The sequence below is a fragment of the Catharus ustulatus genome, chromosome 1, assembly GCF_009819885.2.
Source record: "Catharus ustulatus isolate bCatUst1 chromosome 1, bCatUst1.pri.v2, whole genome shotgun sequence".
NCBI classification, from domain to species: domain Eukaryota; kingdom Metazoa; phylum Chordata; class Aves; order Passeriformes; family Turdidae; genus Catharus; species Catharus ustulatus.
The window spans coordinates 8,789,559-8,804,189 of record NC_046221.1 but is presented as its reverse complement, the minus strand read 5'-3'; the positions used below and the strand labels follow the sequence as shown (position 1 = coordinate 8,804,189).

The following is a 14,631-nucleotide window of genomic DNA, read 5'->3' as shown; positions in this document are numbered from 1 at the left end:
GGCTTTGTGTGTTTGGGAAGAGATGCCATTTCAGGAAGTGCCATGGGATGGTGTGAAGCACCCCACACTCTGAGACCCCACTATTCCCAATGCCTTTTGTAGAAAGGGAACACTGATGACCCATCTCAAGGCCAAATTCCACATAAAGACATTTCCCTCCTTTAAGCTGGACATCCCTTCTCCATATGTCCTGGAGGAACCCCTGTGGCTCCCCAAAACACTCCATGCATCAAAACGTTTCTGTGTGATGGTCTTGAACATGTCATTCCTGCTGTGCCAGGCTAGAAACCCAAGTGGGAGCTGGGATGGTTGGGCTAACAGGGGTGGCTTTGGAGAAGCAGAACTGTAGCTGTCCTGAGCTGGCTGATGTGTGGGTGGAGATGGGGCAGGTTCCTCAGCCAGGGCTGCTCTGGCTGCCAGAGCTGTTGAGGGCTGTCAGACTGATCTGGAAATAAATTCAAACCCAAAACTTCTGTTTACAGGCAGGGGAAAACCCATTGTCATGGAGATTTAAAACTCCAATCAAGGAATTCAGGGGTGTTTTTGCTTCAGCTGTGATTTGACCTTCCTGTTTACATTAAACATTTTTTACAACAGAGTGACGTGGTTGCTTTGTTTGAGATATTTGACAGTTACAGCAGTTCTGGGAATAATTGTTTTGGCTCTATGTGTGTCAGGAAAGAAATATGTTAATATTTGAGATCAGGTACATTTTTTAAAACTTATTTAAATTTGTTATGATTCCCAACTTCACATTCTTCCACAAGGACCATGAACATGTTAAACTTAATTTTAAGCAATATTTCTTAGTAACATGTTAAATACTTTATGTCCAAAAAGATCCTTTTGGTTAGAAGTTAATCTATCCCAGAACCAGTAGCCTATAATATTGTTTCTTTTGTCATTATAATTCCTGTAAAAATGGTACATTAATTTCTTAGAGATCACTTGATCTCAATTCTTTTTTGTTAGCAGAGGTCTATAATCCTTTCCACAGCAACCACTTGTAAAAGCAGAGGATTATGACTTGAGGCAGGATATGAACAGCAGGAACAGATCAACTTAAAAACAAAGATCCTGTTTGAGTACAAATGCTATTGTTAGCACAGAGTTGGGGTGAGTCAAGTGGCGGGATGTCTATTAGAATATAATAAATTCATATCAAAGCCACATGGCATGCTAGCCAGAAGACACATCCTTCTAGCAGTTATGTGATAGACCTCTTATTTTTATACCTTTACTTATTATACTTTTGCTTAGTCCAATAAACCATTCCCCCTGGGAATGGCTGATATCTAAACATCTGAGCAGCTTTTTTGGTTTTCTGTAGATTTGTTTTTCTGTCTAAAAATTTTCTGTTCTGTTATACTTTTCCCAAAATCTGCTAAAAGCAGGGATTTGAAATTACACTACTGCAAGGTCATTCTGAGGTTAGTAATAGTCATTGTGGACTATTGCTATCTTTCCTTATGAAGTGTGTGATCCTCCAGAGAAAAGGAGAAAAAGAGGTTTTTTCTTTCTTCCTGTTTTTAAAAATAAGAGATACAATGACATCTTTCTGTTATTAAAAAGTCTTGTGGACCTATCTAACACCGATACGTGTGACTCAATTCAATGTATTTTTGAAGTTTAATTTATTTTTCTAATATTTTTCATGTTAAGGTTAGTAGGAAGCTACAAAAATACCAAGGGACATAATACATACTAGTCAAGTATGGTTGTATGTTTTTACTTTTGGTAAAAAATAGAAAAACTCTTTCATGGCCTAGACAAAATTAATAAATATACAAAAATGCAGTGATGGAGTCAGGTAGCAGTTTCTCTTGGGACAGTCTTCTGTAGAGTTATTCTAACAACTGACACCATGTACAAGTAGTAATCTCTACTTCCCAAACTGCTGTTGACTGTATTTTTGTAACACACGGTGAAATATATCCATTTATAAATAATACGAATTTCATCTCGGTATCTTAATTTGTACATGCATACATATATGTATGTATATATATATGAATATACATACTGTATTAAACACCATCAAATAGTAGAAGTCCACATAAGCATCTCTAATGGAAAGTAAGCAGAAATTTTGATAGAAAAGAATATTTGAAGGAGCCTTTAATCATTGGTGACAAGAGGAGACCCAATATGATGGTGTCAGGGAATTTGTTTGAATGCTTGCTGCTGCATGGATTAGGATCCCCCTTCCGTGTCCTAAAGTTTGCAAGGTTAAAAAAGCCCCAAACATAGTCTTGTTATATTTCAAACTCCTGTCTGAAAAGAAGATTTTATTGCAGTTGATAAATAATGGTTTTCTGATCATCCTACTGATCGTACTTGGGCTGCAATTAAATTATCAATGAATAAGAAAAAACAGAAGCCATTCCAGTGGTATGAATTTTTCAACCTGTATTATTTTGTTAGCCTGAGGCAAGAGATTGTGCTCTTAGTACTCGTTTGTGCAGAATGAGTAATCTGAGACAAATGTGTACCCACACCACGTGCAATATGGCCACACCCCGTGTGCCATGCAGCCTCTCATGGACCTCTCATGGACAATAATCATATCTTAAAAAACCATCATTTTATTACAGTGTCTGTGATCTCACCACCTCAGCCGATTCCAACAGCAGCACAGCATGACAGTGTAACTGTGGGTCTGCTCATCCTGTTAAAATCAGAATTTTATACTCTCAGGAGTCGGTTTTACCAGCAGGATTTTCTGTTACCTAACCAACATTCTGTATATTCGCACAAATTCTATGCACGAGAGCAACTGAAAATACATATTCCCAGTGCTATCTATTTTGGTGTTTCAACATGACTTGCATTAGTGTGTGTGATAGCTTGAATTTTCTTTCTTCGCCAAAGCTGCTTAAACAATACAATGACAGATTTCTGCTTTTATTCTTCGTTAATGTCATTCTTCATCCTCTCTGCCCCACATCAGGGAGGAAGTGTTGCGAGTTTGCTATTTTAATGAAGAGAAATGAGGCATCTATCAACTAGGATTTACACTGGAGAGCACATCAATTCAGTTGCCTTGTGCTTGCTGAGTTTGCATATCCAGGGCCAAGCAGTGCTCTCAATTACTCCTGTGCAACCCCATTAACTTCAGGAGGTTGTGTGTTTCAAAAGTGGCTTTGCAGAACGTGGGGCGATATTAGGGAGAGGAAAAAAAGTACATCTGTTAGAGGAGTCAAGCTCCAAAATATGATTTTTGGTTATCTATATGAAGATGTGCATGCAGTCATAATTGCACTTTTGAAAGGTTAGGGTAGTCATCGTGTAGTAATTTTCATTGAGCATCCCTTTGTAGATGTGCTTAACAGAACAGACAGCCGCCCAAAAATTACTGCAGTGAGGGAGAAAACACTTCCAGCCCTGGAAACATATTGTAAATCACATGTCTTTAGTAGACTCTATCCTGTAATTACTCTTAACCACAGGTTGTTCTCCCGCCTCCCTCTCTCTGCAGGAGCTATGCCGCCAGCGCATGGCAGTGAAAGCCTCTGACCGCCCGGAGCCGCTGCACTCGTCCCGAATCAACAGCGTGTCCTCGCAGCTCAGCGATGGCCCCGTGCCCAGCCCCTCGGCCCGCAGCAGCACCTCGTCCTGGTGCGAGGAGCCCGTCCAGTCCAACATGGACATCTCCACCGGTCACATGATCCTGGTAAGGCACTGCCGGCCCCACAGCACCAGCGCCGGCGGAGTTTTGGGGAGAGATGGCTTTTAAAGATGTCTTTTCACAGGTGGAAAATATTCCTGGGCTTCACTGGTAATCTTAACTTTGCATGATTTCTGTTTCTTTTTCATTATATCTTTGGTTTTTCTTCTCTTGGGAGCATTCTTTTCTGTTGGCTATATGACTTGTTTGCATGCTTGCTTTTTTTAAAAAAAAGCCCTGTGGTATCCTCTTGTCCTATTAATTTATGTTTACCTCAGCTTAGAAGCTGAAGAAAGCTGCCAAATTTATGATCAGCTCACTGCTTTTTCTCATGTGTCTCCAGTGTGTGGAGGTATCTGAGCTGAGAAGGCAACAGAAGATTAGTGATATGGAGCAATTAGTTTCTGTCACCCTTAGAAAAGAAAAGGGATCTGAATTTTAAACCTTGCCTGGATTTTTGGGTTTTTGTCCTTGGATCAATTTCTTCCAAGCTGGATTTCTTGTGTTTAAAATGATCCAAATATATTCTATTGATGGAGTCTATGTTGGAAATCTTGGATTACTTCCAAGCACAGTTTGAGACCAGTGTCAGTGTAGAAGATGGACACATGAAGAGTTTTCTGTGTGTGAGAGTCAGAGTCCAGTGGTTGAGTCTGGTGGAGCTTGTTTCTGTCCTGCTGGGAGAGCTGTAGAGTAATCCTCCATTTTTTGTGCCTTATTTTCATCTTTCTTTAAATATTTACTGTCTCTCTAGAGTGCACTGACATTAGCTGAGTAGAAGTTAGGTGGTGGTGAAGAACTTGACCAAAAGTTGTGTTGTTTTGCTTTATATATTTGACTTCAGCTTTATATACTTTCTTCTGTGTTATGTCATACTTTTGGGTCATAGTTTTTAAACTTCTTCATTTTTCTGGACTTAAATTTGAAAGTGCTATCTTCTGAGATATTTTTCATGTTCTTACAAGCCAACCTAACATAATGAAGAAAGGAAAGAAGGCAGGCAAAATCTAAAAGCCTAATTTGACCTCAGCCAAGTTACTGACCTCCTTCAGCCTTGATCAAGTCAGCTATAAAACTGAGCAAAAGCAGGGTGGGATTTTAAACCAGATGCTTCCTCAGAGTATATCATCCTGAGTAAATACATGACTGCCATCCCCCTCCCAAAAGTAACCAATTAATTATTATGTTAATATCTGGGAGACAATTGCAGTTTGGAAGAGTTGTTCCCATGACAGAAAACCATTTGTTACAGTTTTGACTGTTCCACTTTTGCCTAACCATAATTAAAATTCACTTGATTTCCTTTCATAGTTGAGTAAAATATTTGGGGGCTGCAGGGGGGAGGATGGGGAACCCCAAGTGTTTCCAATTGCCCAACCTCAAATTAAGTACAAATTCTGAGACAAGGTTCAAAAAGTTCTGAGGCAATTTATTTGTATGGATATAAGAGCAAAATTTCCTATGTAGATGTAAATATGCATTTAACATTTGCAAACAGTTTCAACTACTTCAAATCGAGCAAAATTGTTTTAGTGATATTATTGAGAAGCATTAAAAAATCATCTCCAAATCATGCTTAGAGAGAAAGTTGCATATGGGAACCACTTATTCTGGCTCTATAAAGTTTTACAAAATTGCAAGAAAGAATTGTCTTCATATGGCAATAAATAAACTTTAAAAATAGTCAGATTGGTCAGGATCATTGTTACGGTGTCCGGTGTCCATAATTCATTCAATCCTGTTTAACCCTGGATGAACTCATACATGTGTTAACTATCTAACAGCAGATGTTATGTCTTAGATGGTGAGGGTTCAAAGAAGGGTAAAGAAATGCTGTAGTGTTTTGAGAGTGCAAGCCACACAGAGAGAGTAAAACCAGTTAATTTGTTAAGTCTAACCTGAACAAACAAAAATCAGTGATTCAGGGGAGTCTGTCTATGTGCTGTGGCATACAGGATGGGGAAAAATTGTTCTTAATGGACTCAGATGATACAGTTAGGAAGAAAATATTTGTTAGCATCGAAAGGATGCATTTAGCTTTGCCATCAGGGCAAGCCTAATAGGAGGGTCAGGCAGGCAGTGGGATGTTTACTTAAGGAAGCAGTTAAACCATAAATACAAGATTTGCCAAAGGCAAAGCTGGGTTAGGTTTACATGGAAGGATCAGCATCTCTCAGCTACAGCACAGAGGCAGATGATTGGGCTTGATCAGAAATGCTCATGTTTTGTGTCACTGTGGGTCACAGTGAAACCAGAGAGCTGACCCAGTTTGTGTTCTGCTCAAAAATAAATGCACGTCTCTGTAATACCTTATTTACCTGAATTTCTCTCCTTCTGGGGATGCTGTGGCTTGTTGGACCTCAGCAGCAGAAGCAGTCAGAGGTGAACTCTTCCTCCCTTTGCCTTGCAGATACAAGTGAAGGAGAGTGAGGAGACACTTTGCAACTTTTATACTATTCCATACAAGACATTTTTCAGTTCTTCTCATTTCCCTCTGCCAAAATCCTCTTACCTTTTAAATTTTGTAGATATTTTCTTTGAAACATATCTCAGTGCCCAAAAAAGCAATGAGAAATATTAGCAAGGGGCCCAGTAAGAATGGGAAATACCCTCTGCTTTTGCAGGGTAAATGCACTTACAGGTCTGTAAATGTGTTGTTGAGCTCCACAATGTGCAGTGAAGGGGTAGTTAGCTGAGCTAAGGCTCCTCAGTCCTTATTGCTTATCTCCCCAGGAAGTGCCAGGATCTCCCTAGACAAAATAAAACAATGGATTACTGTGTAAAGTGGCAACAGGAAATAATTTATTTTGAATCATAAAGAGAAAAAAACTTCAATGGATATAGTTTAGAAGTGTGTGACTGCTGAATGATTCCATGTAATCTTATTCAGAGGTAGAATTGGTCAGAAATATTTCTGTAAAGCTGTTTAATTTGCTGGAAAATGCTATCAGTCATACCTTCAGTCGTATCTAAGTCATCTCAGCTTAGGGTTTGTTGGAACTTGGCGTGGCCACAGGTACTGTTTGCTTGGAGGACTTCCACTTGTTGTTAGCCCATTGTTTCTAGTGCTCGAGGTGTGCAGAAACCAGGAATCTTCCAAGCCTTGTGGCTGTGGGGCAGTCTGCTCACTTAGACTGAAACCAACCTTCAAAGGGAACAAATCCTGCATTTCTGCCACTTCCCTGTGCAGCAAAGGCGGTGCCTCACTGTGACAGCACCGTGAGCTGGTTTGAGCTGTTGGCAGGAGGAAGCAGGGAGGGCTCAGGAGGCCCAGAAGGACAGTGATAACAACATTCAGAGCTTTTTTTTTTTTTCCCTTTTCACTGTCTTTTTCATCACATTTCTAACAGGAGGGTGGTGCATATGGCACATTTTGATTCTGTCTTTCTGAAAAATCCAAGCACTTTGGAAAGTGTAATTAGAGGAGCATGTTTAATGCAGTCATGTTTGTGGCACTGGCTGGCTGCTTTCAGCATGAGCAGCAATTCAGGATGTGTGCCCTCATTTTGGTCACCACTGGTTCTGCAAGAAAACATCATTCAGAAGGTCACCACAAGGGAAAGAATAGGAACTTAGATTTCTACCCACTTTATTCTCATGTATGTCTATATTGCAGCTGACAAGAGAAGTTCTAACAAAGGGCAACAATTCTCTTTGCAGTCCAGGAAGAAAATCAGAGGGGGTTTAAAAGTGATCAGGAGAGATTTCATCTCCCTAACTTGGGATCCTATATTTTAGGCACTTAATGAAGTGTTGGTGTTGCCTTGAGTCCATAATTCCCCCTCTGGTTGATGAAATGAGTGGGTGGCTATGAAGGTCTCCAGGGAATTAGGCAGAGTGTGGATTTCTCTTGAGATGCCCTTTTGTTCCTGCACAATCCAGTTGATGTTTGCAGCTTACACGAGCTGTGGCACAAGTTCAGCACCAAGGTGGATTTGGATCCTACACCTGCTTCATGTACTTCCATGCCATTTTGGTTAAAATAATTATCTTTTATGAGGTCTTATGTGAAGAACAGCACTGCAAGAAGGGAGCATAAGCTTGTGATGATAACATTATGAGGTTGTTATCTGAATACCATATAAGAGAGGGAGTTTGCAGAAGCAGAAGTGATTTTCTGTGTCTTGCAGGATTTCCTGTGTTTTGCAGGTTTTTTCCTTGTAAAGACAGATGTGCAAAATTTGGAGCATTATACATAAATTAGAATTTCAGAAAGTGAATTTGCAAAAGGTCTTTTTCAGTACATTTTGTAAGCTGAAGTCTGAGGAGTCTTCTCCCAGAGGGTATGAAACTGCTTTATGTATTGGAAATAATGATATGTGATTGTGATGATGTACTTTTCAGAAGGAGAAGAAAGTTTCATACTTAGGCTGAATGGGGTGATGGGAAGAAATGAACTAGACCCTGAAATCTAAGAGATGTAAGTCTGGTTAATCCTCTTGTCTTTGGCAAAATGCCTGTAAAACCAGGACATTCACCACAGAGACATGAAGGATGGCCTCATATGAGAACTTTCTGTCTAAGTCCTGGGACAGGTTGTGTCCCAGAAGGTGACACAACCTTAGCTGGGAACATGGGATGGGGGCCTGGTGCTGCTAAAACAGGCAAACCCCAGGTGCTGAATTTTGCATCCCCTTTAGTTTTGATGCTGAATCACTGGCATTGCTGAAGGACTGGGAAGGGTAACAAGGAGGGAATAGTTTCCAAGATTGAACCTGGGGGATTTGATAATATTGGTATGCTGAACTCTCTGAATAGTAACTTTTTGGTGGTTTCTTAGTAATTTCCCCCTCACTCTCATTTTTTGAAGTGAATACTTTTTTTAAATGAGCTCTGTGGGGTAGTAGCTATAGATTTTTTAAAATTGAATATGGAAGAGTGTAGAACTGAGTGACTGAAGACACACTGCAACAAGAAAAGGTATTTGCTAGATCCTGTACTACATCTTGCTGAAATTCCTTTATTTTATCCCTAAAGCTGCAATAAAACTGGGAGCAAAAGGCATCTAAACACACTTCTCTAAATGAAGAGAGAAGCTCCAGCATGTAAGGACAAATAGCACTGAGCTAGAAGCAGGTGTACTTTCCACCTTGACCTTAATCCATATACACACTAAACATCTCCTGAGCAAAGCAGCACACAGGGCATGAGAGCATGCACTGCCTGGGGACACAGATGCTGCAGAGGTGATTAATGCTGGCAGGGACAAGGGTGAGGAGTGCAGGTATGGAAAACAAGATCTTTGTCACAACTATTTGTTTGGTTATTAAATGGGTTCTCATTTTTTTTCCCTTTTCCCACCATCTCCTTCTACCAGCATTAATACCTCTTCATGCATCTCAAGAATATAAATACCCTGTTTAAAAAAAGCTTGCAACTGAGAAATTGAAGAAAAAAATCCTCCCTCACATGGGAAGCGAAAAAAGTCAGTGGCAAAGTTTAGCTAAAAGCATAAACTCCTTACACATGTGCTAAGTGGATCTAAATCCCAAGTTATCTTTCAGCTGTGCCAGTATAAATAGTTGTAGAAGTCTCACAAAATTAAGTCCCAAGAAAGCTTTGGCCCTAAGGGCCATTTCATCATGAACAGTTGGACAGGAGGACTCACAAGGGAGAGGGCTGGTGTGGATTGCATTATTCAGTGACAGGATAGCCAATATCCCAAAAAGACATAAACACTGTGGATGGGAAAATCTTTACCCTTCTCTCCCTGAGTTGTCATGCTTTTAGGGACAAGCAGAGCTGCCTGCCTCCTGAAAGATCTGATGATGAAATAGCATTTATCCCTTCATTTTATATCTCTTTTTCTCTCCCTAAATGTTCAAGTTGTCTTGAAACATTTGCCTGTGTTTGTTTAAAGCTGGGACTTGAGATACAGGAGCAAAGAAAAGCTGGAAAGAAAAGTGAAAAAAATCTCATGGCATATGGAAACAGCTCTACTAATAGAGCCATAAATCTAATAAATGGATGTATGTACTACATAGATTACATCAATAAAACTCAGAAAAAATATTCATAAACACATTACCCTTTGATTCTTCCATTTTTATTTGTTTTGTAATAAGTTGCCCCCCATTTTCTATATTAATTTTGTTGAATGGGCCTTAGGAAATAATAACAGTTGCAGAGTCAGTATTAAATCAAGAAAAAGATTCCTCTTGAACATTGTATGAGATTTATTTCAAAATATTTTTTCCCCTAAATTCTTCCATGTTGTTTTCTGCTAATGTATTCATGATTAGAAATAACTCATCAGATTTCTGTGACTACATCTTACTCTGTCCTTTGACTGCAAAGTGTTTATTCCAGCTTTGTTTAAGCTGCTTTGGTTGAACACTTTTATCCAACTTACATCATTCCCTAAAGCTTTTAGTAGAAAGATGAAGAAAACATTTCTCTTCATATTCTAGAGTACTAATTTTAAAAGTGTTACATTGGGAGATAAATGTGACACAAAACTAGGTTATGCAACTGTGTGCACCAAGTAAAAAGAAAGGATAATTTTCTTGTCTGAAACAAATCTTGGTGGCTCTCTGGATGTTTTTCTGTTTCACCTAGCTTTGTTGCATTTCTAGAGGACATCTAGGTAATGTCAAAGCAAGACAAGTATCAGCTGTGGCAAGTAGCAATAGATGGGGATTTAATGAGAAATATCTGAGTTTTGATAGTTCAGGTTGAAGACAAGAAATGTGACTGGATGCTCAGCTGCTTCTGAGAGTCTCATGAACCGTGGAGTCTCCTGGAGATGAGCATTTATCTGGGAGATCTTGTCTTTTGGCTCCAAATGCATCCTTAGTGATGAAGTGCTCTTGCTGTATTTTTCCTATTGTGCACATTCACATCATGCATTAAGTCCTTGATAACTCATTGTAGCAGATACAGCAGTTAATCATATTTTGGATCTAACATGTGGAAATGCCTGTGTAAAAGGATACTAGAAAGAGGGTGGTTCAAGAAGACTTCTCAAGCAGGAGACCCAAGATGATAACATATGTTACAGAGTATTTCTGAGCTGGTGGCAGAGTTCAGATATGAGAAGGTGGTGAGTTTTGACTCACTGTGGGGTAAAGAAATTACTCACATGGGTTGCTAGACATGGTGCACTGCTAAGATCAAATGATGTGTGGTAAATGGGACTACAGCTTCAGAGCTTCTCAAAATGTGTAAGACTTCAGGGTGAAACTGGGACTTGCTTCATGATACTTCCAAAGAGACATAATATTGGCACTGTGTTTTTGCACTGCTATGGCAGTTGCAGTTTAGGATGCCCAGGAGAACTCCCATCAGTGTTTTAGAGAGCTCTTTCTCTTTGTGTGGGCCAACAAAAGTTATTGAACATGTCCTGGTTATTTGTAATGAAGGCAGTTCAGTCTCTCCACTGATTCAACAATGTCTGGTTGTGCTCATCTTCAGGACAAGATTAAAAAAACTTATGCTTAGCTTTCTGCAACTCCTTCTGGGATTAGACCATAATTTGGCAGTGTGTTCAGAGTAAGGTAACAGAATTTGGGTGGTATTTGGAAAATTTGATGTGTAGGACACAGACAAAATGCTCCTGTGATGATCAAATTTTGCATATGCACCCACGACGCAGCTGTGGAAACATTTTTAAATAAGGAGATAAACATTAAAATAATCTGTGAAGTTTTGGAAGTAGATGACATAGTATTTGCTGTTCAATAAAAGAGGACTGTTTTACTTTTTGGTCAAAACCAGGTAAAGTATTGCATCCTCAAATATTACATCCTTACCCATTATGTCTTTATAAAATACATAATTTTACTGAGTTTGTCTCCTTTATGTAACTGTCCTTTTATTTCAGACCAGAGTAATATCTTACTTTTTTTTTTCTAGTTGGCAGCTCTCCCTCAATGCTGTCATGTCTCCCTTATCCTCTTCTCCTAAACTCATGAGCTAATGCTGCTTTAGGTTGCCAAGCTGGCCAAGAAAACCCTATTCATAGCAAAGGAGAATTATGAGTTGCCTCTTGTTGCTGGCTCTATGTTGGACCTTTGCATTGGACTAAGAATAGAAGGGAGGGGTGATAAACTGCTCACAAGCATCACCTCCTCCAAACACAACCTGCCACTGCTCTAGGAATTATATTCTCTGGCCTTTTTCTTTCTGGAATGATTATGAGGGCCGGTGTCCAGGTCCTAAAATGTTTTTGTCCTCTGTCTGGTCAGTAGTAAATCCATCAAGGTTTGTTGAAGATGGTTGGTTTCTGGATTTGACCCATCTTTAAAAAATATTTCTCTGACTATATATCACAACTATGTTATTTTTAAGATGATTTATGTGAAGGTTTGCAGCCTTTTGACTGGGCTGTTTGTACCAACTGAAATATTCCCATGAACATCCAAAAACCCTACTGCACGTTGCAGCTAAGCTCTGGTAGCTGTCAGACTGCAGAGAACTGAAGCACGTTTCTGTGCATCTTTTATTAAATATGTGCACATGCAACACATTTCTTTAAAGAAAATAGAAGATGACAATGTCTCCTTTTTGGATGCATTATATTTATACTTCAGCACTGAAGAGAGTCTGGTAATTATAAAGCTGTTTAAGTGATTTTATTTTAAAATTATAAAGGTACTGAACTTGAGAAAACAAATGCAGTCAGTTATTTACTACTGACTACTTCTTTCCTTCTTTCTGTATTTAATTTAAGTGGACTTTAGCTGGTTGCAAATAAAAGTACTGAAGGACTAGCAATGCACACCATGATTTGTGTTCTTGCTGTCATGCAAATTCACAGAAAGAAGGAAACATATTAAAGAAATTTGATAAGACCAGGTGGTCTGAGTGAATAATTTCCCTTTCATTAACATATTCCCCTTATTAACTCTGTAATTAATTGTACATAGCTAAGGAAAGCTATGGAAATTGCATTTTGAGATGTATCAAAGCTGACTTTATGCTTCAGACTTCCATGCAATTTACTATTAATGAAGCAAGAGATGGAGGCCCCAAATCTATAATTATTACTTACTATTTGAATGACAAGCAAAGAATTTTATCAGCACAGTTTCAAATGAAAGGGGATTAGCAGCTAATGTTGAAATTGTTAATCTTTCTTATTAAAATAATTTTGACGAGAGTGTTTAGCCTGAAAGAGGTTTCTGGAACATCATTTACCATTAAAACAGCTATTTTCTGAGGCTCAGTATGAATTTGTCTAAGTTTGACAGCAGGGTGCAAATATTTTTTAAATGAATGAATATTTTATGGGAGCTAAGGCTGTTCATGTGTGAGCTGATGCCGAGCTGCTTGCTGTGTGCATATTCCTAGAATGTGTAGCAGGATGGTAGTTCAATATCCATCTCACCAAAGTGAAGATGTCTACTGAGATAACAAGGGGAAAAAAGCTACAGCAGGAAAATCTGAGAGCTGAAATTGCACCCACGGCTGTGTCTGCAGACGAGTGATTAACGGGTGGGAGCCCAGTCAGAATCAGGCCCTACATCTTGGTGATATATTTATGACACAGTGTTACTTCATGTTTATTTAGGCCTTCTTATACCTTTAAATACTGGTACATTTTCAGGGTTTGTATATTTTTTTTAGTATCATGTGCCTTGAGATGACTGTTCAGTGGCGGGTGTTTTATACCCACACACATTCTTGTGTACAAATACCATGAACAGCAATGGTACCCATTATAGGTATACATAAATATTTGGGAGCAGAGATACAATATATACAACTTTTTTGTGTAAATGGAAAACTGTTTAGCATTTTAAATTTTAAAACTTTTCCTTGCAATATTTTCAATTTTTTCCCCTTACAGCAGTGTACAAATGAAGTTGACAAGGCTATTTGTGCTCCTTGGGATGAGGAAATTGTGAATATATAGTGACATGAATGGTGAAAAGCACAGCAGTGATAATTTATAAAATTTAATTTGCAGTGGTCTCAGCCACATCAGTACTGGAGGAGATGTATGTTAAAGAAACCTTTTAATCTGCCTGTGTCACATTACAGAAAAAAGCTAATGGAAAAGATGTCACATGTCTTTGCCAGTGACAAATTTTACCACTAGAATAGATAGAGATCATTTAAATGCTTTAAGACATTATTTGCATGAGTAGATGGACTGTGTGTAGAAGTACCATCAACATAACAAATCCTCATGTACCTGCTCTACCATGAGATTACTCCAGGCTTTACCTCTGTGTGGAGCATGTGGAACTTCACTGGGCTCACCCCAAAAACTGCAGGTTACAGAACTAACCTTTCACCTGTAGTCCTACAGTGTTTCCTGGAACAGTCTTGCACAGGGAGTGCTATTGCAGCAGGAAGTGTCCTGAAGTGTACATTCATTTAATTCATCAAACAATACCAAAGGAGTTTTAGCTTAAATGTAGCTGTTTTTAAATAGCAGGCAGTGATGATACCTAGAGCAACACTTCCATCATAAAAACTTTTTTTGTATTATATTTATGTGTATTATTTTTATTATATTTATTGTATTATAATTATGTGTTAGGTCAAAGGCATCAAAGGGTGCTTCTTAACCTGTAGGAATCATAACAAACCGTGTAGATCATGACAGTAAGAGACAATCACCATGCCAGTGTAGTAGGCTGGGGTGGACTTAAAAGAGTGAATTTTTCAAGGATGAGGCTAATGCAGAATCCAAACCCAAAGCTTTTCTAAATGCAGGGGTATTTCTGATGCAGCTATTTATCTACTGCTTTATATGCTGCTGGGGAAGGCACTTGGAAGGGTTGTGTTTATTAACCACAGCAACCTAAGATGCCCAGGGCAGTGCTGGCTCAGAGCAGATGGGTGTCCTACTGCTTCTCAGGTGTGTGTGTATAATACCTGCCTGAGAAAAGTGCTTTTTTCATTCTTCATTGCCTCCTTTCACCTTTTGGTGTCTTTGTTTGCATTGGACCAGTTTGATTGAAAACATCATGATAGTGTCTAATTGCTGGGGTAGATGTACTGATGGTGCCTAA

General features: G+C 39.0%; 1 protein-coding gene across 1 annotated transcript in view; it reads left to right on the top strand.

Annotated features, from left to right (window-relative positions):
- Positions 1–14,631, top strand: part of PTPRN2 (protein tyrosine phosphatase receptor type N2) — a 625,844-nt gene that overhangs the window by 537,331 nt on the left and 73,882 nt on the right. Inside the window, exon 14 of the mRNA XM_033074413.2 lies at positions 3,479–3,673. Coding sequence (XP_032930304.1) covers positions 3,479–3,673 — 195 coding nt within the window. The remainder of the gene's footprint in view (positions 1–3,478; positions 3,674–14,631) is intronic.